Below are 27,530 nucleotides of genomic sequence, written 5' to 3' on the forward strand. Positions count from 1 at the left end.
TTCACTATATAGTAAAACTGACCTGCCAATGCGAGTCCCCAGGTCTGTGCGAGGTCCAGATACCAAACATATATATTTAAATGTTGAAAAAACTTTCTGAAATTTGCTTGAAAAAAAGTTTTTTTGCGTTTGTTGCCTCTTCCCGGACCAGTAGCCTTTCCAAGTTTTATGATCTGAGGCTGGGTGAGGGCTTATATTTTTGTGGCTTGATTTGACATTTTTATTTATACTATTTTGGAGTAGATATAATGTTTTGACTGCCTTTGCATTTTATTGCAATGTTGCCGTGACCAAAAAAGCATAATTCCGGCGTTTTTGATTTTTTTTTTTTTTCTCATTACGGCGTTTGTTGATCAGATGAACTTTGTTTCGATCAGACATTTCTGAATGCAGCTATACCAAATGTATATTTTTTTTTTTAATGGGGCAAAGGGGGGAGATTTGATCTTCTTTTTTTTTTGCAGTTTTTTAAATTTAAAATATTTTTTTGAAACTTTTTTTTTTTTACTATGTTCAGTAGTCGCTAACATGAGGATGGGGATGTGAGCAGACCCCCAACTGCCACGACAACCCATCAACGTCGTGCAATCACGTGAGGGGAGTCAATGGGCGGGATTTCTGACATGCTTTCGGCTGGAGCGTGTTTAACGACGCTGTCAGTGATTGAGGCATTTAACTGGTTAACAGCCGCTGGTGGATGTCGGATTGAGGCATTTGATGGCGGATTAAATCAGGCATCATGTGCAGGGAAAGATGTGGGCCGATGAAGCCCGCATCAAAGGCAGGGACATGGCCATATATGTATATTCTCTCTACTTTACAAACTATGATCAGCTGATCGCCCAGGTCCAACTTCTGAAATCCCAGCCATTCATCTGTTATTGCCAGTGGCCAAACATTCCCTCTAAATTGTCTGTATGTCCCATAAAGTTTTATGGCGCGGCAGAACAGAAGTAAGCGCCTCTCTATAAAACTACTCCCCACAGTCAAGGGCTTTATTTCAGGTAGTTTTATTTTTCAAAGGGATTCATTTTTTGCAGAGGAATCTATTAAAAGGCCAGCTAGAGAAATACATTGAAAAGATACTGCAAGTAAAAAAAACAGTAAATAAATATGCGTGTGCGTATATAATATAATATAATATATATATATATATGATTTCTGGCCAGTCTTTGTGAACAGTGGTTACAGGGAAATTTGCGAGCAGTGAAAGTCTTCAGATTTTAGGAACAACTGCTCCCGGCGCGTGGTGCGGCCTTGTTCCTTTCAGCTGTCGCTTCATATAGTTAGAACATTACAGGCATAGATCGGTGGGAAAAAATAGCCTTCACATAAGGACTTTACAGCAGACGGGTGCTTCATTGTGGAAGAAAATACTTGTAGCACTGGCACATATTGAGTCAGCATGGAAAAAGATCTGAAGGGAGCTGGAGAAACTTCATTTGTGTGTGACCCAGCTTTCCTCCATGAGAAAACCCCTTAACACATTAGTTTTATTATTAATATATGTATAGATATTTCTTATGATATATTGTGATTATTTTCGCCAATCATCTAGGTTCTTAAACATGCTAGTTGTGTCGTGGCCTTTGTCCTGAACGCCCTCTCGTATCCAACCATCGGTGTCCCATGTATTTATAGTGCTGGTTCCCAAGCAGTTCAGTGTCTGCAGGGATGCTGGCGGCTAGCCTTACTGTAATAGTGTATTACCCTGATACATGCTGGGAACTGTCAGGGTAATGTTAGATAAGTGCCGTTTTATATGTTGCATGCTAGGATTTCTGCATATTGGAAGGATCTTATAGTTGATTCATATCACTTCCTTTTAAAGGAAATATGTCAGTAGGATTTCAGATCCCAATCTATTTATATGTATATTTAGTTCTTTCAAAGACAAGTCCAGCCATACCTTTACATGGCCAGTCTTTTGCTACATTACTGAGAAATTGGTGATTGAATTGATATGCAGATGAGCCTGAAGAGCTATGGTAGGTTTGAAGCCTCTGTCACTCCAGCTCTATTTCCTACCTCCTCCTGCTTGACTGATGGTCTCTATGCTATGTGTGACTTCAGGCAATGTAACCATCAGTCAAGCAGGAGGTGGCAGCACAGGGCAGGGAGTAGATCTGTAGTGACAGATGTTTCAAATCTATCGCAGCTCTTAATCCTCGTTTACATATCTATGCATACTGAGAAATCAGTGTTTGAAAAGATATAAGATATGCAGGTATAAAATATTGAAATATGGGTATGTATAATTTTTTTCATCTGCATCTAAACCGTAGGCCTTTGGTCAGTCTGTAAAAGGCCTTAGACATAATCAGGATACTCATATCATTGTTTACAGTGGCTTAAAGTAGAAAGGTGCACAAGGATCGCAAGAATCCTACTATCGTATTTCCACCATTAGGTGGTGATGCCACCTGGTTAACATGTCAGGAGAGGAGAGATGATGTGAGACTGAAGAAAGGTCAGCACTCAGATGTGTCCCAGAGAAAGATGTGCCATACCAAGGAGATGAGGGCCGCACCCAGGTGGCATAACCAGGAGGCACTATGTGAAGGGTTCCTTTCTGGTAACTATGACGTTATGACCGTAAGCGTAAGGAATTAATGTTTCTTGGTTGTAATATTTTTGTTGCTGTTCGTTTTATCAATTTTATACTGCACATTTGATTTGGGATATAAAATAGTTTCTCTTTTATACACTTTTCTTGGTTTCTTTGGTGACCGTCCCAGAGAATCTACTTAGGGATATTATTGTCGGGTGATATTCTTATCGTTTGGAATTGGCATTGCCAATAACGTTTCTTGATATTATTATTGATCAGTATCTTTATCATTCGATATTAATATTGCGCGTGATAATGGTATTTCCCACTAAGGTGTTGCTGGACTTGTCTTTGAAGGCGCTACATGCTTAAATAAATAGTTTGGGGTATAAAATCCTGTGGACAGACTCCCTTAATCTAATTAACCTTAATTACTTAAACAATTTTTTTTCTATTATTTTGCTGTCTAGAGCAATTATACAGCAATGTTGTAGAGTTTGGCTTGTAATATGTGCATAAAATAGAATGTTATTGTGGATGCATATTTCTGAGTTGATTGTGTTTCAATGTACGAAACATGATTGACTATGAAGTGTTGTGCAGAATCATTGTAGTATTGTGAGCATTTAACCATGTATTCACCTATGTTTAGGAGGGTATGTTTGCTGCTATATACATACAGGGCATTTCCATTGCAGACCTAGCCTAGATATTGTGATATGGTGCTGTAGAGCTACATATTTTCCCCTTTACATTGCATAATTGTGTGTAATTCTTTAATGACAATTTAACTTTATTTTTTGCAGTTATGGCGTGAGTTTTCACTAAGGAGAGACAATGGTGCAGGAACGAAAATGCATCTTATGCGAAATCGTGTACAGTTCCAAAAAGGTAAAAAATGTATTTAAATCTTTTAGAGTATTCAAGGTGAAATAATTTATGCTAAAAAATCGTCAAACGGGTTAAAAAAAAATAAAAAATGTTTTTTTCTCCTTCTCCCTAATTCCCGTAACACCTGTAAGGGTGTTCACCCAATCCCTGATGGTCTTAGCTTCATTGTCTTGTTCTTGTCGCACTGGACATGGTCTCTTGTCCGATCACTGGTCTCAACTAACGATTTGCTGACCGGGTTTTTCTGGTGTGTCGCAGACGTCCGCAGAGACCAGGGGTGACACCAATTGGGAACCATAATTGAATCGGGTAGTATTATCTCTCTTTAATAATTCTACCCAGTTTGAGGTATTGTAGCGATCAGTTTTATTCTCCAGAGCACCCCTTTAACGCTTCGTAACAGGAAGAAGAAACCGCAGCCATAAACATGTACATCATAAAGTTAGTCAGCGTGGAATCTCTCCAAGCTATTACAATGGAAGAAAAACAAATTTGAGATCAAAGATGGATGTTCACTGAATAAGAAGTGGAACCTGGCACAAAGCATATAAACGAAAAGCAACATAAGGCTGCAGATGTAGCAGAGCTCATTGCATTGTATATTTGTGCACCTTGCACTTTCAGGCCTGGTGCACACGATCTGGAAGTAGCAGCGCTTTGGACACAGCACATGCCTGCTGCATCCAAAGCGCTGACGTCTATTGAACGCAGGTGAATCTGCATGTGATCACTGAACCGTGCAGATTCATCGTGTTCAATACATTCTGTGGGTGACATTTCTGTAGCATCTCCGCAAGAGAAAATTACATGCTGCTGTCTGGAATGATGCGCCACATGTCCATCTCCACAGATAACACTGCACAACAAATTTCAGGGAAGTTCTTGTCCCCTGAGAAAATTATATTGTATGTTATAGATTTTGATATGCTGAACACTAATATGTGCTCCAAAAGTCTATATCACGTAAGGTTTTTAACACCTTCATGACTGAAGCTTCCCAGAGCCATAACATTTTTTTTATTTTTCCGTCAGTATGGCCATGTGAGGGCTTATTTTTTGCGGGACAAGTTGTACTCTTGAACGACACCATTGGTTTTACCATGTCGTGTACTAGAAACCGGGAAAAAAATTCCAAGTGTGGAGAAATTACAAAAAGAAAATGCAAACTTGTTTTTTGTTTGGCTTTTTTGCTAGGTTCACTGAATGCTAAAACTGACCTGCCATTATGATTCTCCAGGTGATTGCGAGTTCATAGACACCTAACATGTCTAGGTTCTTTTTTTATCTAAGTAGTGAAAAAAAAATCCAAAGTTGGCTAAAAGAAAAAAAAATTGCTCAATTTTCCGTGACCCGTAGCGTCTACATTTTTCGTGATCTGGTGTTAGGTGATGGCTTATTTTTGCGTGCCAAGGAGACGTTTTTAATGATCCCAAGTTTGTGCAGATACATTCTTTTGATTGCTCGTTTTAATGATGGCGACAAAAAAAGCGTAATTCTGGCGTTTTTTGTTTTGTTTTTTATCTCGCTACGCCATTTAGCGATCACGTTAATTCTTTTTTTAATTTTTTTTTGTTGATCGGGTGATTCTGAATGCAGCGATACCAAATATGTGTAGGTTTAATTTTTTTTTAATTGTTTTATTTTGGTTGGGGCGAAAGGGGAGTGATTTGAACTTTGATATTTTTTTTAAATTTTTTTTTAATATTTTTAAACACTTTTTTTTTTTTTCCTTTTGCCATGCTTCAATAGCCTCCATGGGAGGCTAGAAGCTGGCATAGTCTGATCGGCTCTGCTACATAGAGATGATGCTCAGATCACCTCTATGCAGCAGTATTACAGGCTTGCTATGAGCGCGGCCCACAGGGTGCACCGTACACGGTCAGCTGAATGATTCACTGCGCCTGCTTGAAATTCACATAATAAGTGATTGCATATCTGTAGATCAGCGATTTATGTTATTTCAGTGGAAAATTCAGAATATACGGTTTCAGAAAAAGTTCATGAGTTTTTAGAATTCTAACAGAATATTATAATGTTTTGTATCATTTCTCAAAAACCTTACGTGATAGGAAAAATCTGAAGTCCTATCTGATATCAGCATGAAAAAAATCTTATCAGGAACACTCAAAATTGTCCAAGGGACACAGTGGTATATTCTGAATTTTCCACTGAAATAAGATAAATCGCTGATCTACACATAATGCAAGCACTTATGCCAATTGCGCGCAGTGAATCATTCAGCTGACCGTGTACGGTGCACCCTGTGGGCGGCGCTCATAGCAAGCCTGTAATACTGCTGCATAGAGGTGATCTGAGCATCACCTCTAGGTAGCAGAGTCGATCAGGCTATGCCAGCTTCTAGCCTCCTATGGAGGCTATTGAAGCATGGCAAAAAAAAGTGTTTAAAAATATAAAAAAAACATAAGTTCAAATCCCTCCCCCTTTCTCCCCAATCAAAATAAAACTATTTAAAAAAAAATCACACCTAATATATATTTGGTATCGCCGTGTTTAGAATCGCCCGATCTATCAATTTAAAAAAAAAAAAGAATTAACCTTGCCCGACAGACAACCTTTGTAACACAGTGTAATCCACTGGCGTCTGTGGTCATGGGATTATTTGAAAACCCATCCACTATGCTGTAACATCTGGAAGCTGCGGGTTTGACGCTGCATAAGAACGCAGCGTCAAAACCGCAGCAACTCCGGATCGTGGGCACATACTCTCAGGCCTAAGGGAAGCCACAGATGAATTGCAGATGTACACTGTACCAACTATTAATCCCAGTTTTTCTGTGTGTGTGAATGTATCACCTGGTGGTTTGCAGAAGGGACGGTATATTGCACCATTTTTCAATACTATATGTACAGGTGAATGAATAACTTAACTTCTCTTCTACAGGAAATGGATGAACACATGCGGAGCATGCTTCATCACCGGGAACTGGAGAACTTACAGGGCAGGTAATACTTAGTTTTGGCTTTAAATTCCTCTGATCTGACACCATTTCATGTATGCCATCTGTTGCGACTTGTACTAAAGAGGCGTGAAATAACCAGCACCATCTATATGCTAGAAATCTCACATGCTTCCATCGGAAGAACAGCTGGCGCCCATTATCAACTTCATGCCCCCAAGAAATGTCTTTAATGCAGGGGTTCACTGCCTGGAAATATCCACTCATCTGTTCAGCTCTTCATCACACGTCCCACACACGTTCTCCCAATATGAAGACATCGGAGCATTTGTCATATTCTCATAAACAAGAGACGTGGGACATATAAGGACTTCCTAATCCATCCACAAGATTATGGTGGAGGCTGTGTGTAAACCCATACATGATTAAATTAGACATAAAGGGTTATTCACTTCTGATAAAGTTCATTTGAATGTTGCATTTCTCTGCACAGCATGAGCCCAAGGTGTCCCTGTGCAAAGAAAAATTAGGAAAGTTCACTGAGCCATGAGTTCCTCCGCTAGATCAGTGAGGGGCCCAGCAGTCGAACTTCTGACCACATAGTGATGGTATAATATAACTTTATTAGCTGGAATTACCTCTTTAACTCTTTTGCTGCCACTGATTTATGTGATAGATAGCAAACATTGCTTGAAATTATAACACTGTTTTTTTTTTTTTTGTAATTCTTTGTGTGCAATAGTGGTTGGAACTCAATTATTAGCCCTAACGACAGTGCTGCAAATAAAGTGATCAGAGTAAAGCTGACAGACGACATAAGGGAATATGTATCAACACAAGTGCAAAAGTAAAGCGGAGTGGTTGTCACTGGCAGCCAATCACTTGGCTTTGAAAATTTGCAAAAAGCCAGGCGTTCCTTAAAGGTGTTGTCCACTACTTTCAATTAACCCCCCAATGTACCCCCACCCCCCCCTCCCCCCCGGGGCCCCTAATGAATTATGCAAATACCTTCTGTTGCCGTTTTCTCTATCCCCATGATGGCACCACGGAGAGAGGGGTCCGCCCCCAGGGACAGGAAACCTACAGATGAAAAAGGGCGTACCTCTCTCCCACATCAGTTGGTTTCCTGTCCCTGACGGGGAACCTACAGCACGTACCTGAAGGATTCTTCGTGGGATTCCAGGGAGCTGGCCGGTCGGTTCCTGACAGGGGGCGCCCTGTCACGGCTGGTTACAGCGGGTTTTCTCCCCCCTTTTATTCCGACCCTGAAGCACCACCGCTGGGGTCGGCGGGCCCTGTGGGTGAGTGTGCCAGGGGAAGGCAGTGAAGAGGACTGTCACCTGAGCAATTACAGGTGCAGCGGCACCCGCGCTCACAGCACCAGCGTAAGGGAAATGCTTCGTCCCAGCAGCGCAGCAGCAGTGGTCGCTCAGGGTCACAACGCAGCCAAGTCTCTGGGAAATCTACACGACCGGCGACGAATCCAGTGGATGTAGTCCCGAGGCCAGAGACGGTATCTCTCATTCACAAGGGGTGAGTGATCTACGTGAAGGTAATAATGTAATACGAGATTACTTTTTCTTCTAGGGAAGGAAGTGTACAACTAAATCAAAGCACAAAGTTTGTGCGATATGTTCGGAAGAACTACCTTCCTCCTGGGAAAAAAAGCTATGCGGGTCTTGCATAGAAAAAACCATTCAGGAGGAGTCCCCGGCGTTCGCATCAGACCTGAAAACATTAATAAAAAATCAGGTGGAGAGTGCCCTCAAAGGCATTAAAATTCCGAAGGAAAGACGTAGATCAGGTCATAAATCTCCTGAACCCAGCATAAACGAATCAGAAAGTGAAACATCTGACTCTAATGATTCATCAACATCCGAGACCTCTTCACTATCGTCAGAAGGGGGACGCAGTTGCTTTCCCATCGAAGAAACAGACGCACTGGTAAAGGCCATTAGAACAACCATGGGTCTGGTAGATGAACGTCCCAAAAGAACAGCACAGGACATAATGTTCAGCGGATTAGAACAGAAGAAAAGAAGGGTATTCCCGATAAATGAGAAGATTCATTCTTTAATTAAGAAAGAATAGAAAAAACCGGATAAAAAAGTTCTCTTGACTCCCAAGAGAAAATACCCGTTCGACAACCCAGCCTGCTCATCCTGGAGCAAGGCACCCAAACTGGATGTGGCCATAGCAAAGGCCTCCAAAAAATTTGCCCTGCCCTTCGAGGACATCGGTACTCTAAAAGAGCCGATGGACAAAAAAGCAGACACTTTCTTAAAACACTCATGGGAAGCAGCAGGAGGTGGTCTAAAACCAGCCATCGCAGCCACTTGCACGGCCCGTGCTCTAATGGTATGGCTTGAACATTTGGATTCCCAGCTAAAGGGAAAAGTCTCAAGAGACACAATACAAAAGTCAGTGTCCATGATGAAAGGGGCAGCAGCTTTTCTGGCGGATGCTTCGGTGGACTCAGTGAGATTAGCAGCCAGGTCGGCCTCTTTTTCCAACGCAGCAAGACGTGCCCTGTGGCTAAAGTGCTGGCTGGGGGACTTGCAAACGAAGACCAAGTTATGCTCAATACCTTGCGAAGGAGAATTCCTGTTTGGATCAACATTAGATGACATCCTCGACAAAGCGGGGGATAAAAAGAAATCTTTCCCCGGGTTCCCTAACCAGTCATATAGACGTTCCTTTCGGAACAGAAAGTTTATGCGGAGAAGACCCCCAAAAGGAAATAAGGATGGATGGGAAGACAGAAGAAATAAAAATAGGGGCTTCTTGTTCAACAAACCCCCCCCTCCTGATAATAAAAAATCCCAATGAAGGTATTCCCCAGGTCGGAGGGAGACTAGCCGAGTTTCTTCCAGCCTGGGAAAGAATTTCAAACAGCCCTTGGATCTTAGGCATTATACGAGAAGGCCTCAAATTCAAATTTCGTGTCCCTCCTGGCAACTTCTTCATGATAACGCCTCAAAAACAGTCACACGAACAGTCAGCTCTCCAGAAGGAAATTCTGAACCTAGTCCAGAAAGGGGTATTGCAAGTCCCATACCAGGAAAGAGGCACAGGTTTCTATTCTCCCCTCTTCCTTCGCAAGAAGCCGGATGGATCATACAAAACGATCATCAATCTAAAAAAATTAAACAGTTTCCTAGAGTTACAACATTTCAAAATGGAGACAATAAAATTTCTTTCCCTTGTGTTTCATGACTGTTCTAGATTTACGAGACGCATATTACCATGTGCCCATCCACAGAGATTACCAAAAATATCTCAGACTGGCAGTGAATATCCAGGGGGAAGTAAAACACTTCCAATTCCGGGCTCTCCCCTTTGGGATAGCTATTGCTCCTCGGGTATTCACGAAAATAATGTCAGAAGTAATGGCCCACATACGGGAGCAGAACATCCTAATAGTTCCCTATCTGGACGACCTCCTTGTAGTAGGGAACTCATTCCAACATTGCGAACAACAGTTGAATCAGGTCATGACTTCACTGTCGAGTCTAGGGTGGCTGCTAAACATAGCCAAGTCCAAGATGGTGCCATCCCAGGTACAGGGGTACTTAGGGATAGTCCTAGACTCGATCACGCAGACATGCTATCTTCCTCAGGAGAAGATTCAGAAAATGACACAGGCAGTGTTGCAGCTGACGGTATCCCCAGTCACTACCCTGAGGAAAGCAATGTCCCTGTTGGGCTCCATGACTGCCTGTATCCCGGCCGTACAGTGGGCACAATGTCATTCCCGGGATCTACAATGGGAGACTTTAGATTCAGGCATATCTCTGCACGGAAATTTAGACGAGCAGTTAAGTATATCACCAAACACAATACACTCCCTAGCATGGTGGGCGGACCCAGGGAATCTAATCAAAGGGGTTCCTTGGGCTCTACCGACAGAAAAAATTCTAACGACAGATGCAAGCCCCTGGGGTTGGGGAGCACACATAGACGATCAAGTGGCACAGGGGAATTGGAACAGAAATCAAGAGCTAGACTCTTCCAACATGAAAGAACTGTTAGCTGTAAAGCTGGCCCTAACACATTTCCTATATCTCCTTCACGGGCATCATGTAAAAGTCTTCTCGGACAACCAAGTAGTGGTCGCATATCTAATCCACCAAGGGGGCACCAGGTGTCGAGCACTGATGGAGGTAACCCAATCCATCTTCCACATAGCGGAACACAGTCTAAAGTCCTTGACAGCTCTCCACTTAAAGGGCTCAGAAAACCAGACTGCAGACTTCCTGAGCAGGACATGCTTAAAGCAGGGAGAGTGGGAGCTAAATCAGTTGGTCTTGGATCAAATCGTGAATCTCTGGGGTCTACCGGAAATAGACCTATTCGCGAACAGCCAAAACCACAAAGTGAAAACATTCTGCTCAATAGATCCCCGGGGGAACCCTGTAGCTCTAGACGCACTAACAATTCCTTGGAACTATCATCTCGCCTATGCGTTCCCTCCAATGTCGCTCATCCCCTTAGTGTTGAGGAAAATTCGGGAGGAGAGAGCTACAGTGATAGTAATAGCGCCATTTTGGCCCCGCAGAATATGGTTTTCTTGGCTAAGAAACATGTCCATATCGAGTCCTTGGGTTCTACCAGACTCTCCAAAACTTCTGTCCCAGGGTCCAGTATTTCACCCCAATGTAAAAAATTTACACATGACAGCATGGCTTTTGAAAGGAGGTTGCTGAGGGATAAAGGGTTCTCTCCCAACTTGGTGTCCACTCTATTACAGAGTAGAAAACCGGTAACCACTAGAATATATGGGAAAGAGTGGAAAAAGTTTATGTCGGTATCAGGGGCAGACCCGTCCGGGGAGATCCCAATAGGGAAAATACTTGAGTTCTTACAGAAAGGTCTGGAAAGAGGTTTAGCTACAAGCACTCTAAAGGTCCAGGTGGCAGCCTTAGGAGCACTGTATAATTACGACTTGGCCAAAAATCGATGGGTCATGCGTTTCATTAAAGCCTCATCTAGATCCAGACCCATTCCCCTCCACAACTCTCCTCCATGGGATCTAAACCTTGTATTAAACGCTCTAACCAAACCTCCCTTTGAGCCCCTGACAGAAGTTCCTTTAAAGATCTTATCCCTAAAAACCACACTCCTAGTGGCCCTAACCTCGGCTCGTCGTGTCAGCGATATACAAGCGTTATCCTCATGTCCACCCTTTACTCAGATACTTGATGACAAAGTCATTCTTAAAACTGACCCGGCTTACCTCCCTAAAATATCGTCACAGTTTCATAGAACGCAAGAAATCTCTTTGCCCTCCTTTTGTCCCAACCCTAAAAATGAGGGGGAAAGAACACTGCATACCCTAGACGTAAAAAGATGTCTGATCCAATATCTGTCAGCCACTAGGGAGTATAGGAAGGATAGGGCTTTGTTTGTCTGCTTCCAGGGTCCACGGAAGGGACAAAAAGCATCAAAAGCCACGTTAGCAAGGTGGATAAGAGACGCCATCGCCCTATCCTACTCATCCTGCGGGACAGCCATCCCGGAGAATATAAAGGCTCATTCGACCAGAGCAGTGGCATCATCCTGGGCGGAGAGAGCTGGCGCTTCGATACAACAGATATGTAGAGCGGCCACTTGGTCTTCCCAGTCTACATTTTTCAAGCATTACCGCTTAGACTTGACCTCCTCTGATACTACCTTTCGGCGAAGGGTTCTAGAGGCAGTGGTCCCTCCCTAAGAGCTATCTATTCAAATCTCTCCGTGGTGCCATCATGGGGATAGAGAAAATGGTAGTTACCTGCCGATAACGGTATTTCTCTGATCCCATGATGGCACCCGTATATTCCCTCCCTTTTCACACACAGGTGTGCACTTGGTAAGGTACCAGTAATAAGTTTTAGTCACGGTGCCTCTGTTAAGTTAAATAGGTTAAGTTTAATTTGTACAAATATTGAGTTGCAGCTGAAGTTCTGTATAAGGCTCTGTAATCCAACTGATGTGGGAGAGAGGTACGCCCTTTTTCATCTGTAGGTTTCCTGTCCCTGGGGGCGGACCCCTCTCTCCGTGGTGCCATCATGGGATCAGAGAAATACCGTTATCGGCAGGTAACTACCATTTTCGCCTGTGAGCGGTGCTATTCAGGCGGCTGAGTCCGGGTCACATGACCCCCAGGCTGCAGCCGCCGTGACGTCGGCGGAAATAAGCATCAATTTCCAGGCTCTGAAAATTGACGTGGCGTCAGCAGCACAGTCTCACATCAGCCTCACAGTCAGCAGTCACTCATCAAGAGTGACTGGGCTGTGGGCGGGGCTGGGGGCTGCCTGCGGGGCTGTGCTGGGGGCGGGCGTGGCTGTGTGTGCTGGGATCAGCGGCGGGGGTCTGCGTGCTGGCGCCGGTGTCTGCGTGCCGGCACCGGTGTCTGCGTGTGCAGACCGGCGCCGGTGTCTGCGTGCGTGTGTGTGCGCAGGCATCGTCCGATGGGACTACAAATCCCATCGGGCTCTGCCTGCTACACTGACAGTGAGTGACACATTAGCCAATGATGGGACAGTAGTAGTCCCATCATCTGGCTAATGTGTTGAATGTAAAAAAACAAAAACAAAACACATACACAGTACATACATACATACATACATACATACATACATACATACATACATACATACAACACACACCATGCAACATGTGACATCATGCGACGACATGCACCATGTGACGACATGCACTATGCGACACCATGCGACGACATGCACCATGAGACGACATGCGGCATGCACCATGTGACGATACGCACCATGCGACGACATGCACCATGCGACAACATGCTACATGCACCATGCGACGACATGCACCATGCAACGACATGCTCCATGCTACATGCACCATGTGACGACATGCAACATGCAGCATGCGACGTCATGCGACATACAGTACATACATACATGCAACATACATACAGTACATATAACAGAGTACATACTCACCATCACTTGTCACTTTGTTCCCCGAAGCCATTGTCACCTGTAAAAAATATAAAAATAATAAACAAACACTATACTCCCTGATCCGCAGAAATCCAATTAAAACGAGTGTCCCACGATGATCTCCCGTGGAGAACAGGAGCATCAGCAGATGTGACTGCTCTCCAGGGGCTCCAGGAACACAATGATGGAAGGTATCCTTCCATAATGTGTTCCTCACAAGGTATTCCTACGCCCCTGTGAGAAAATAGACCCTAGTCTCACTTTTGACATTGCTGGGTGAGACATTTTCCCACGCAGCAAATGCCATAAAGTGAGACCAGTGAACTAGAGTAACCTCAGTGATGCACTGCAGGAGCCTTTGTCTCCTGTCAGTGTGTCACTGAGGGTCCTATAGAGCAGTGACATCACCCGATGTCACTGTTCTATAGGGGGATCGTCGTGGGACACTCGTTATTAATTGGACTGCGGCGGACAGGTAGTATACGGTTTATTATTTTACGTTTTTTTGCAGGCGCTGAAGTATGGTAAGTATGGTTAAATGAAGAATATTAACCCCTTCATGACCAGGGGATTTTTCGTTTTTCCGTGTTCGTTTTTCGCTCCCCTCCTTCCCAGAGCCATAACTTTTTTATTTTTCCGTCAATTTGGCCATGTGAGGGCTTATTTTTTGCGGGACGAGTTGTACTTTTGAACGACATCATTGGTTTTAGCATGTCGTGTACTAGAAAACGGGAACAAAATTCCAAGTGCGGTGAAATTGCAAAAAAAGTGCAATCCCACATTGGTTTTTTGTTTGGCTTTTTTGCTAGGTTCACTAAATGCTAAAAATGACCTGCCATTATGATTCTCCAGGTCATTACGAGTTCATAGACACCAAACATGACTAGGTTATTTTTTATCTAAGTGGTGAAAAAAAATTCCAAACTTTGCTAAAAAAAAAAAAAAAAAATTGCGCCATTTTCCGATACTCGTAGCGTCTCCATTTTTCGTGATCTGGGGTCGGTTGAGGGCTTATTTTTTGCGTGCCGAGATGACGTTTTTAATGATAGCATTTCGGTGCAGATACGTTCTTTTGATCGCCCGTTATTGCATTTTAATGCAATGTCGCGGCGACCAAAAAAACGTAATTCTGGCGTTTCGAGTTTTTTTCCCGCTACGCTGTTTAGCGATCAGGTTAATACTTTTTTTTATTTGATAGATCGGGCAATTCTGAGCGCGGCGATACCAAATATGCGTAGATTTGATATTTTTTTTATTGATTTATTTTGATTGGGGCGAAAGGGGGGTGATTTAAACTTTTATGTTTTTTTTATTTTTTTCACATTTTTTTAAACTTTTTTTTTTAACTTTTGCCATGCTTCAATAGCCTCCATGGGAGGCTAGAAGCAGGGACAGCACGATCGGCTCTGCTACATAGCAGCGATCTGCTGATCGCTGCTATGTAGCAGAATTGCACGTGTGCTGTGAGCGCCGACCACAGGGTGGCGCTCACAGCGACGGGCAATCAGTAACCATAGAGGTCTCAAGGACCTCTATGGCTACAATGGAGACGCATCGCCGACCCCCGGACATGTGACGGGGGTCGGCGATGACGTCATTTCCGGCCGCCTGGCCGGAAGCGGTAGTTAAATGCCGCTGTCTGCGTTTGACAGCGGCATTTAACTAGTTAATAGGTGCGGGCAGATCGCGATTCTGCCCGCGCCTATTACGGGCACATGTCAGCTGTTCAAAACAGCTGACATGTCCCGGCTTTGGTGCGGGCTCACCGCGGAGCCCTGCATCAAAGCAGGGGAGCCGGCATCGGACGGTATAGTACGTCCGATGCCGGTAAGGGGTTAAAATACTTTTTTCCGAATGTGTGCGTGTTTTATTAACCCTTTCTTACTATTGGATTAATAATGGATAGGCGTCTCATTGACGCCTCTCCGTTATTAACCCCTTATTACCCCATATCCCACCGCTACTCGGGAGTGGGAAGAGATGGGCTAAGTGCCGGAATTGGCGCATCTCACAGATGTGCCATTTCTGGGGCGGCTGCGGACTGGTATTTGTAGCCGGGAGGGGGGGGGGCAATATCCATGGCCCCTCTCTAGGCTATGAATATCAGGCCGCAGCTGTCTACGTAGCCTTTCTGGCTATAAAATATAGGGGGACCCCACGTCATTTTTTTTTTGGGGGGGGGGAGGGGGTCCCCCTATTTTAATAGCCAGTAAAGGCTACGCAGACAGCTGCGGGCTGGTATTCATAGCAGGCTACAAATATTGGCCGTCGGCTTTCCCCCTCTGGCGCAGAAAATTGCCCACGCCGTTTTTTTTTTTTTTTAATTCAACGCTCATTAAGGCCCCTTTCACTCTTGCGTCGGTACGGGTCCGTCGCTATGCGTCGGGCCGACGTACCGACGCACGTTGCGAAATTTGTGCACGACGTGGGCAGCGGATGCAGTTTTTCAACGCATCCGCTGCCCATTCTGAAGTGCGGGGAGGAGGGGGCGGAGTTTCTGCCGCGCATGCACGGTAGAAAATGGCGGGCGCGACGGCCAAAAAAACTTTCAATTGAACGTTTTTTCGTGCCGACGGTCAACCAAAACACGAAGGATCCGTTGCACGACGGACGCGACGTCTGGCCATCCGTCACGATCCGTCGCTAATACAAGTCTATGGGTAAAATGCATCCTGCGAGCACATTTGCAGAATCCGTTTTTTTCCGCCAGATCTGTTTTTTCTCATAGAGTTGTATTAGCGCCGGATTGCGCCTGATGGCCACACATTTAATCCGTTTTTTGCAGGATCCGTCAAAAAAAGCTGTTTCCGCCGGACGGAAAACACATACAGAGGAACGGTTTTTCGGTCCGTCGAAAAAACGCACAGCGACGGATCTAGCAAAGAACGGATGAAACGTGTGGTCATCAGGCAGACTCCGGCGCTAATACAACTCTATAAGAAAAAAACGGATCTAATATCCATCTTATATCTATCCATCTAATATCTATCCATCTAATATCTATCCATCTAATATCTATCCAATATCTGTCTATCCAATATCTGTCTATCTATCCCATATCTATCTATTTATCTAACATCTATCTATCTAACATCGATCTATCTAACATCGATCTATCTAACATCGATCTGTCTAACATCGATCTGTCTAACATCGATCTGTCTAACATCGATCTGTCTAACATCGATCTGTCTAACATCGATCTATCTAACATCGATCTATCTAACATCGATCTGTCTAACATCGATCTGTCTAACATCGATCTGTCTAACATCGATCTGTCTAACATCGATCTGTCTAACATCGATCTGTCTAACATCGATCTATCTAACATCGATCTATCTAACATCGATCTGTCTAACATCGATCTGTCTAACATCGATCTGTCTAACATCGATCTGTCTAACATCGATCTGTCTAACATCGATCTGTCTAACATCGATCTGTCTAACATCGATCTGTCTAACATCGATCTATCTAACATCGATCTGTCTATGTGTAATGGAGTGTGGGTTGGACAAATGTAAAAGAGGAGGTTGGACAGAAATGACATCACAAATCTTTTTGAAGCTAGAGGAGGGAGGGGTTTGGGTGTGTTCTGGAGTGGGTATGCTAGTTTCGGGCTTGGTGGCAGTGCAATGCATCATGGAACTTGTAGTATTAGAGCACAATAACTCAGGAGAAAGGAAGTTGTCGATTAACCCCATGAGAGTTGAATCCAGCACTGACGATGTGCTGCTACAGCATAAGAGGTAATATTGCTAAAATAAACACAGTAGATGTTTTCAGTGGCACATAATAGCATGATTTATGAAAAAATTATGGTAGTGGACAACTCCTTTAAAGAGGCACTGCCTTTCTCTATCGCCTCATTGATGGACACAGGAACCATGGGTGTATGCTGCTGCCACTAGGAGGCTGACACTATGCAAATAAAAAAGGTAGCTCCTCCTCTGCAGTGTACACCCCACCGACAGGAAGTAGGATATTCAGTTTAGCTTAGTGTCAGTAGGAGGTGGACATGGGTCTTTCATTAGACCCATATCTACCTCAGTGTGCGTCGTTCCTTTTCAGGTACCACGGAGAGATACAGTGTGAACAGTCACACCTGTACTCCCATAAAGAGACAATGAGTATGGTGTGTACTGCCACCCCGTATCCTCATACGTCTAGTCGGCAGGACTCCAGCCCCTAACACAAAAGCGTGTTCAGGTGATTCGGACCCGGGCCTGCCTCCGTCTCCCACCCACTCGCCCACCAGAGCCTGTTGGTTCGAGGAGACGCGGACGTCCCACTATGCTGGATTATCGGACGTCCGATCTTGGATTGGGAGGTACTCTCTCTCCCCCCAGGTACAGAGATAAGAAGATCACAGAAGAAAGAAGATCAGGGGAAAAAAAAATTCCTTTATTTTACTAGTGGGCCCCTTAATTCAGGTTACCTTTGCAGCAGTTTTAGGGCTCTCCTCAACACTTCCCCCGTGCTCCGGTGGTCATCTTATGTCATCTAGGTCTCGGCCTCTTCCAGGCCTAGCTGCAGAGTGGGGCATCAGGGGTCTTTTCCCCTTTAATTTTGGGGGTATTTGGGGCTGCAGGCATTGTTTTGCAGCGTTTTTCAATCCTCCGCGCCGCTCCCCCATCCTCTGGCGGTTACCAGCTCTAATTTAGGTCCTGTCTTCACTTGGGCCTTGCTGCAGGGCTGGCTCCGCCCCTCTTTTTTCTGCTTTTCGGGCGGGCTTTTTTCCAGCCTATCTCTTAGTCAGCTCCTTCCTGCTGGGACTTAGCTCCTCCCCGGCACTTGGCTCTGCCCCCTGGTCCCGCGGCTTAGCTCCGCCCCCTTTTCCTGTCTCAGAGCAGGCTTTTCAGCATGTGTCCCTGCAGTGTGCGCTTTTTCACTCCTGGACATCCTCTTGTGACTGCCATTTTTCCTCTTGGTGGATCCAGATTGTACCTTTTTTCCTGTGGAGCCTCCTCTTCCTGGCACAGCAGCCCTACAGTCTGGAGCTGAATACAGGACGACTGCACGTACTGTGAGTAGCTGCTCTGCCGCCCGACACTCTCCTCGGCTCTCTAATGTTCTGGCATCAGTTAATGGGTCTGCTCATCATGAACCCACTGTCCAGGAGTTCCTACCCTGGGAGAGACCGAGGCCCCTATCCCTGGGTGGGCTTTCCTTCTGTCTGTCTGTGGTGGACCTCACCAGGATGTCACGACCCTGGTGTCCGTGCTTGACAGATTGTCCCTCCCAGCCCCCTGCAGTTGCCAGTGGGTCACAGGATTCTCCATCCGGCCTTTTCAACACAGGCCACAAGAGATCCAGACAGGAGCGAAATTCTAAGTCCTTTTCCCGCTCCATCTTGCCCTCCGGTCTGGCACAGTGAGATCCCTCTTCCAGATCCTCCTCTCCCGAGTCAGACGGGCGTCCTCGGTCATGTTTTCAGAGGAAGATTCAGACTTGGTTTCACTACAGGCCTCTAGCATGAGTGATGGGGTACAAAGCCTTATTGTTGCAGTCAACCAGACCTTAGGCATCATGGATACCTCTACGGAACCCGCAGAATAGGCGGTTTAATTTAGACTGTCAAAACCAGCTTCCAAGGTCTTTGCCCCACACACTGAATTTGTTGTGGTACTTGCCAGGGGAAAGGTGAACCATACCAGATGCTTTCAGACAGGGAAGCGTCTCGGCATCCTATATCCCTTCTCCCCTGAGCTCATCGCTAACTGGACTGATTCCTCGACAACGGACTCGTCAGTCCCCAGACTGTCCACCAACATGGTCCTTCCACTTTCTAATGCAGCATCCCTCATGGATTCCAAGGATACAATTATAGAATCGCTGGAAAAATCAGCCTTTGAAGCGGCTGCTTCTGTTTTGTGCCTCGGCCATTGCCTCTACCTGGGTCTCAGGGACCACAGCTAGATGGACCAAACAGCCTTGTAAGGGCACCCCGGCTGGAGCTTTTCCGGGGGAGCTGGCCGACCTGACGGACCAGATTTCCTATGCAGGGAAATATTTGGTATCTGTCTCCCTAGATGCGCGTCTTGTGCAGCTCAGGCGTCCAGCAATATGGTGACCATCTGGCGGAATATTTGGCTCAAGACATGGCAGGTTGACTTGTCTTCAAAGAAGTCCCTTACCAGCCTCCCTTTCCAGGGGGCCCGTCTTTGACTACATGCTGGAACAAATTATTAAGGACGCCACGGGAGACACGAGTTCCCTCCAAGCCTCGCTGGCCTCCCCTGATATGGCAGTTCAGCTCCCTTTTTGTCCTTTCGCTGTTTCGCGGCGTCTGAAGATTCCCCTGGCTAGCACAGACAGCGGTCTCGCCTGGCTAGAGAAAAGGCTTCCTTCAAGCCTACACCTTACTGGCGTTCCCGCAACTCCCATGGTAGGTCCACCAGGCCCAGACCTGGCAGATCTTCCTTGGCATAACTCGTGCGAAGGGCCCAGCGTTCCTCCCAGTTTGGGAAGGCATCTGTTTTTTGTTTTTTTTTTCAGGGACATTTGGCTTGCCTCGGTGGAGGTCAGGGATGTGGTATCCTCTGGATACAAGATAGGGTTTGCTTCTCGGCCCCGGAATCGCTTCTTTGAATCCCACCCTGTAAAAGATCCTATTCTGATCCCAGGTTTCTTTGCGTCCATTGCCTTTCTTCTTTGTTCGGATGTTATCGTTTCCATCCCAGAGTAGGAACGCTTCACAGGTTTCTATTCAAACCTGCTTGTAGTGCCGAAGAAGAACGGCGCAGTTCGACCCATCCTGGTTCCTAAGTTAGTGAACAAAAGGTTCCGCCTGCGGCATTTCAGGATGGAGTCCCTCTGTTTAGTATTGGCTTCCATGGAACCACAGGAATTCCTGTGCTCCATAGATATCCAAGATGCCTATCTCCATGTTCTGATTTTCTCAGCACACCTGAGTTTCCTGCGTTTCGCGGCGCAGAAGAGTCATTTCCAGTTCATCGCCCTGCCGCTTGGTCTTGCGACCGCACCCAGTGTCTTCATAAAGATCATGGCTACATTTATGGCCATTTTAAGGATCAGGGGCCTAGTGCTCATTCCGTACCTCGAAGACATCATCAAGGCTCCACCCCTCTCTCAGGCCCAGGAAAGTCTGACCATCGTCCTCGACTCCCTGTCCTGTTTCTGTTGGCTGGTCAACAGAACAAAGTCTTGTCTTGTTCTGAGTCAGTGCCTCGTCTTCTTAGGCATGCTGTGCGACACCCGTCAGTCGAGGGTTTTTTTTTTTCTCCTCAAGGAGAAACGGTCGATTCTCCAGGATGGAGTTCCCTCTCTGCAAGGCCCTCGGCTGCCTTCCTTCCATTCAGCAATGAAGGCCCTGGGACGAATGGTGGCAGCATCGGAAGCATTCCCTTTTGCGCTGTTCCACTTCAGCATGCCATCCTTTCTCAGTGGGACAGGTCTGTGCTGTCTCTGGATCGTCCGATTTGGCCTTCCGTCCGATTCTAATGGTGTCTCAGCTGGTGGCTGTCATCCCCTCTCATTCCCCAGGTCCGGTCCTTCCTTCTCGCCCATGGCAGGTGGTGACGACGGTCACCAGCCTTCCCGGCTGGGGTGTGGTTTCCCGCCATCTGTCAGTGAAAGGGGCGTTGGTCGGAGCAAGATTCTCCTCTGCTGATCGACATCCTTGATAGGGGCCTTTCTTCTGTCACTGGGAAAGGGTTCTCAGAGGTCTGCCAGTCAAAATCCAGACGTCCAATGCCACAGCTGTGGCATAAGTCAATCACCAGGAAGGGAATCGGTCTCTTGGAAATGGCGGAGGTATCCAAGATCCTCTTCTGGGCAGTGGCGACGGTTCCGGTACTATCCGCAGTGTATATTCCCGGCGTGGACAACTAGGCCGTGGTGTTTTTTTCTGCCACAAGGGCCTTTCGGCAGGAGAGTGGTCCCTGCATCAGGAGGTCTTCCTTCAAATTTGCCTTTGATGGGGATCCCCGGACGCGGATCTCTTGTCGTCCCGACTGCTTAGGAAGGTTCCACCATTTGTTTTCAGGTCCGCGATCCTCTTGTAGTGGAGACCGATACTTTGGACATTCCTGGGTTCGCAATTTGCATTTCCCTATCTGTTTCCTCCCCTTCCCTTCTTCCCAGGCTGTTGAAGATCATTGCGGAGGGGGTGCAGGTCATTCTGATCGCACCAGATTGGCCCAGAAGGTTCTGGTTCGCTGAGATCGTCAATCTCCTCGCAGACTTTCACTGGAGGCCCCAGACAGGCCAGATCTTCTGTCCCAAGGACCGATCTGCCACCAGAGTTCTTGGTTGCTCAATTTAACATGTTGGGCTGTTGAAACCTTCCATTTGGCCTTTTCTCAAGGCGGGACTTGATGCTGGCCTTGCCCTTAGTTCTCTAAAGGGTCAGGTAGCAACCCTATTCATTCTCTTTCTGAAGTCCCTTTTCAGAAGTCCTTAGCTTCCCGTTCTCAGGTCAGATATTTAGATCTGAGAGACCTCGGTGGTTGATACCTCTTACTGGCTGTCTGAAAAGATGGTAGCAAATTGCAAACCTTCGAGACTTCTCAGGCTTCTTCATCAGGCATAGACTAATTCAATTCCAATTATTTGTCTATCATGGTACAAGGATATATATCCGTCCCGTTCTCAGGTCAGAACTTTTCTTCAAGGAGTGGTGCATGCAGCTCTCTTGTACCGGACTCTCGTGGATCCCTGGGACCTCAATCTTGTTCTGGAGGCTCAGTGGGGTTCCCCCCTTGAACCTCCCCATGAGGCCTCACTGTCTGTTCTGTCCTGCAAGGTGGCCTTTCTGGTGTCCATCACCTCCATTAGGCGCGTCTCGGAGTTGGTGGCTTTCTCCTGTCGCCCCATTTCTTGGTTTTTCACCAAGATGAGGTAGTTTTACGGCCATCGTCGCCTTTTCTTCCCAGGGTGGTGTCCTCCTTTTTACTTCAATAAGATCATCCTTCCCCACTTTTGTTCTGCTCCGACCTATTCTCTGGAGCGTTCGCTGAACAGGCCAGACCTGGTCAGGGCTGTGAGGATCTATTTGTCTAGGACCGCCTTCTTTAGGAAGACGGACCGTCTATTTGTCATTGCAGAAGGTGCGCCAAGAGGCCTGCCGGCCTCCAAGGTTATGATTGTTCTCTGGATCAGACCTGCTATTCTGGAGGCTTACCGGGTCAAGAACAGAGTGACTCCTCCTGGTATTAAGACTCACTCTGCCCCGGTCAGTGGGCGCCTCCTGGGCGGTACACCATGGGGCATCCGCCCTACAACTTTGCAAGGCAACCCGGTGTTCCATTCACTCATTTGCCAAATGTTATAAGCTCCATACCTACGCTTCGGCAGTTGCCAGCCTTGGCAGAAGGATCTTGCAGGCGGCAGTGGTGAGTTCTCCGACCTGAATGGAGTTTTTCTGCTGTTCCCTCCCCAGGGACTGCTTTGGGACGTCCCATGGTTCCTGTGTTCCCCAATGAGGCGATAGAGAAAACAGGATTTTTGGTTGCTTACCGTAAAATCTGTTTCTCGGAGCCTTCATTGGGGGACACAGCACCCTCCCAAGTTGAACAGCTCTGTTTTATTGTGTTATATTGTCACAGTTTGACTTTCTATCTTTAACATGTTGCTTCTCCTACTGCTTTCTCACTAACTGAATATCCTACTTCCTGTCAGTAGGGTGTATACTGCAGAGGAGGAGCTAACTTTTTTATTTGCATAGTGTCAGCCTACTAGTGGCAGCAGCATACACCCATGGTTCCTATGTCCCCCAATGAAGGCTCCGAGAAACAGATTTTACGGTAAGCAACCAAAAATCCTGTTATTTCCATTTTTCCATTAGGGTTAGAGTTGGATTAAAGTGAGTTGGGCTAAAGGGTTAGGGTTGGGGCTAAAGTTAGGGTTGGGGCTAGAGTTAGGGTTAGGGTCTGGATTGCGTTTACGGTTGGGATTGGCGTTAGAGTTGGGGTTAGGGTTGAGATTAGGGTTAGGAGTGTGTCGGTTAAGTTTGTGGTTAGGGTTATTGTTAGAGTTGGGGTTAGGGGTGTAGTTGGGATTAGGGTTAGGGGTGTGTTGGTGTTAGAATTTGGGGGTTTCCACTGTTTAGGCACATCAGGGGGCCTTCAAACACGAGATGGCATCCCATCTCCATTCCAGCCAATTCTGTGTTGAAAAAGTCAAAGGGTGCTCCTTCCCTTCCGAGCTCGAACGTGTGCCCAAACAGTAGTTTCCTCCCACATCCAGGGTACCAGCGTACTCAGGACAAATTGGGCAACAACTCTTGAAGTCCAATTTCTCCTCTAAACCCTTGTGGAATTAAAAAATTGGGGGCTAAAAAATCATTTTTATGGAATAAAAATATTTTATTTTCACGGCTCTGCGTTATAAACTTTAGTGAAACACTTGGGTGTTGAAAGTTCTCACAACACATCTAGAGAAGTTCCTTGAGGTGTCTAGTTTCCAAAATGGGGTCACTTGTGGGGGGTTTCTACTGTTTAGGTACATCAGGGGCTCTGCAAATACAACATGATGCCCGCAGACCATCCCATCAAAGTCTGCATTCCAAAACGGCGCTCCTTCTCTTCCGAGCTCTCCCATGCGCCCAAACAGTGGTTCCCCCACACATATGGGGTATCAGCGTACTCAGGACAAATTGCACAACAACTTTTGTGGTCCAATTTTTCCTGTTACCCTTGAAAATAAATTGCGGGCTAAAAAAATAATTTTTAAGGAAAAAAATGATTTTTTATTTTCATGGCTCTGCGTTATATACTTCTGTGACGCACTTGGGGGTTCAAAGTGCTCATCACACATCTAGATAAGTTCCTTAAGGGGTCTAGTTTTCAAAATGGTGTCACTTGTGGGGGGTTTCCACTGTTTAGGCACATCAGGGGCTCTGCAAATGCGACATGACGTCCGATCTCAATTCCAGCCAATTCTGCATTAAAAAAAGTCAGACGATGCTCCTTCCCTTCCGAGCTCTGCCGTGCGCACAAACAGTGGTTTACCCCCACATATGGGGTATTGGCGTATTCAGGAGAAACTGCACAACAAATTTTGTGGTTAATTTTCTCTTTTTACACTTGTGAAAATAAAAAAAAAACTGGTTCTGAAGTAAAATCTTTGAAGAAAAGTTAAATGTTCATTTTTTCCTTCCACATTGCTTTAGTTCCTGTGAAGCACGTAAAGGGTTAATTAACTTCTTGAATGTGGTTTTGAGCACCTTGAGGGGTGCATTTTCTAGAATGGTGTTACGTTTTGGTATTTTCTGTCATGTACACCCCACAAGGTGACTTCGAATGTGATGTGGTCCCTAAAAAGAAAAAAAAAAAAAACGTAAAAATGAGAAATCGCTGGTCAAACTTTAACCCTTATAACTTCCTACAAAAAAATAAAATTTGTTTCCAAAATTGTGCTGATGTAAAGTAGACATGTGGGAGATGTTAATTAGATTTTTTTGGGGACATATCTCTCGGATTTAAGGGCATAAAAATTCAAAATTTTTGCCATATTTTCGTTTTTTTTCAAAAATAAATGCAAGACATATCGAAGAAATGTTACCACTATCATGAAATACAATATGTCATGAACAAAGTCTCAATCAGCAGGATCCGTTGAAGCGTTCCAGAGCTATAACCTCATAAAGAGACAGTGGTCAGAATTGTAAAAATTGGCCCGGTCATTAAGTGCAAAATTGGATCTGTCACTAAGGGGTTAATACTGGTAAGAGCAAGCATTTATCTTTTTTGGACATTATTTGCATAGCTTTTCTCATGGTCTGCACTTAGTCATCCAGGGGCATGGTGGAAATCCCTGTCAGCTAAACCAGCTAGCCACAGGTACCGGTTTGTCTAATGTGTGGAGAGTCAGTGCATCGGAGATGAGAGAAGTACCGTATGTGTTTTTGTTCTTGTTTACATGTGTATGGGATGTTTGCATTCATATAGGAGGCTATGTGGGGTATCACACTGCATATTGGAGGTTCGTGTTCATTTATGTGGCAGGTACAACACCCGTGGAGGGTATGTTTTGTTTTTTTCTTGTTTTTAATGTATCTTTTATATGTTGATCTTTGGTAAGACCCATTACATTTTAAATATTAAAGGTTAAGTTTTAGGTCCCAAGTTTGCTAGGTCCTCGGGTAATGCGTATGCTCATATGTAGCTGGTAATGGCCTCACCGTGATCACAGCGATACATACGACTACAGTGCCAAGAAATCAGAAGCCGGGCAATGAGTATGATGACCGAGATCTGCAAAACTTGTGATCGCGGTCATTTATTTATTTATTTTTATGCTTAAGGAGTAAAATATTTTTGGATGCATTGAAATCTAACCATCCTGCTCCTTTCTGATGAGAGAAGGATGACATTGGGGATAAGCCGGTAACCTTCTCGTATCTGTGACCAGTTTTAGAAAGCGTAGATAAATTCACTTTGGTCTGTGCACAGATGCTGCCACCATTTGTGCTCCTCTCTGCAGCTGTTGATGCCCCCACACAGCCTCCTGCCTCATAATGCCGTGTTTGCTGTAGCCATGCTCCACGTGTTGGATACTAGACAGGCACTCTCATCATTTGCTCCAGTGCTGTAATTTCTACATTCCCATCCTGCTTTTCAGCTGTCCGGGATCTGGTTACTGCCATGTGATTGGTTACTCTCCCACCCCCTTGGACCCTATCTGAACTTGCTGTGCTGGAAATAAAAGTGAAGAGCGTGTCAGAAGTGGCTCACAGCAGCTGCCACCATGGTTGGGCTTCAGGGCTGGGGTCACTAGCTCTGTAAGCCCACCTCCCCTGCCCAGCCTCCCTTCCTCTGCTGTGTGTCCTCTGTGGGCACGATTTTCAGTACAACAATTAAAGAAGATCTTTTTTTAATTTCTTTATTTTAATTTTTTTTTTAAAGCTTTGCCTCTTAATTGTTGGAGAAAAATCTATCCTAACGGTTCTTTACTTGTGATTTACTCCATAAGTGGACGGCCGCTGAATAAACTTTCTCTGTGCCAGAAGGTTTCTCAGAGCCATAGCAATTGTTCAAGGAGACCCTGCCCGTAGAGGAAACACAGCATAGCCAGCAATGCCTGTCGGAAGAATTGAGTGCCCTCCTTCTGCTTCTCTCCCCAGAGACTGCAGCCATGAGTGCCGGGTCTGCAGGGTGACGGTGGTGGGCCTATCAACCTATGCCAAGCACATCTCTAGTCAGCTACATAAAGATAACATCGATGCCCTGGAAAAGGAAGAAGACAAGGAAGAGGCGGAGGAAGAATACTTTGAAAAGGAACTTATCCAACTTATTAATAAAAGGAAGAAACAAAGCCGGTAAGTTCCTTTATTATTTCCACTGTTTGCACTTGGTCTTTTAGTTGCACAGTATTGCTAATTGGAACGAAAATGAAAGAACATGCTTCTTCACTTCACATTTTGCTATTCCCAGCAGTAAGAAAGTAAAATAACATCACCCCTTAGCCTTCGTTTTTCCAAACTAAATAGCCCCAAATGTAATAATCTATCTTGGTATTGCAAACCCCCCAGTCCTCTAATAACCTTGGTCGCTCTTCTCTGCACCCGCTCCAGTTCAGCTAGGTCTTTCTTATACACCGGAGACCAGAACTGTACACAGTATTCTAAGTGTTGTCGAACTAGTGACTTGTATAGAGGTAAAATTATATTCTCCTCACGAGCATCTAGGCCTCTTTTAATGGGTTAAGAGCCAGTAAAGGCTACTCAGACAGCTGCGGGCTGATATTCATAGCCTAGAGAGGGGCCATGGGTATTACCCCCTTCACAGGATACAAATGTTGGCCCCCAGCTGTCAGCTTTCCCCCTCTGGCGCAGAAAATTGCGCGGGAGCACACGCCATTTTCTCCCCCCCCCCTTTTTTTTTTTTTTTTTTTAAATTAAACTTTCATAAACATCGACCTTGCTATTACATATATACTAAATGGTGGCCCGATTCTAACGCATCAGGTATTCTAGAATATGTATTTAGTTTATTTATGAAGTGGTGTTTAAATCCCGCTGCAATATCGCTGATTGCTCGCACCCGGCCAACCGCGGCCAATCAGCAAAGCGTGGTTTAAATCTGGCGCCAATTCACGGCTGGACTGCACCTGTCGCTGATTGGTCGCGCCAGCCGCCCGCAACCAATCAGCGACGCGGTATTTCCGTTACAGACAGACAGACCCTTAGACGATTATATATATATATTAGATGGTGGCTCGATTCTAACGCATTGGGTATTCTAG

At 45.5% G+C, this 27,530-nt stretch overlaps 1 protein-coding gene across 1 annotated transcript in view; it reads left to right on the top strand.

The window, feature by feature from the left end:
* Positions 1-27,530, top strand: part of ZNF106 (zinc finger protein 106) — a 134,230-nt gene that overhangs the window by 20,878 nt on the left and 85,822 nt on the right. The window contains exons 2-4 of the mRNA XM_069731816.1: positions 3,358-3,442; positions 6,345-6,406; positions 26,410-26,604. Of these exons, the coding sequence (XP_069587917.1) occupies positions 3,389-3,442; positions 6,345-6,406; positions 26,410-26,604 (311 nt within the window). The 5' untranslated portion in view covers positions 3,358-3,388. The remainder of the gene's footprint in view (positions 1-3,357; positions 3,443-6,344; positions 6,407-26,409; positions 26,605-27,530) is intronic.

The sequence above is a fragment of the Ranitomeya imitator genome, chromosome 1 (assembly GCF_032444005.1).
Source record: "Ranitomeya imitator isolate aRanImi1 chromosome 1, aRanImi1.pri, whole genome shotgun sequence".
NCBI classification, from domain to species: domain Eukaryota; kingdom Metazoa; phylum Chordata; class Amphibia; order Anura; family Dendrobatidae; genus Ranitomeya; species Ranitomeya imitator.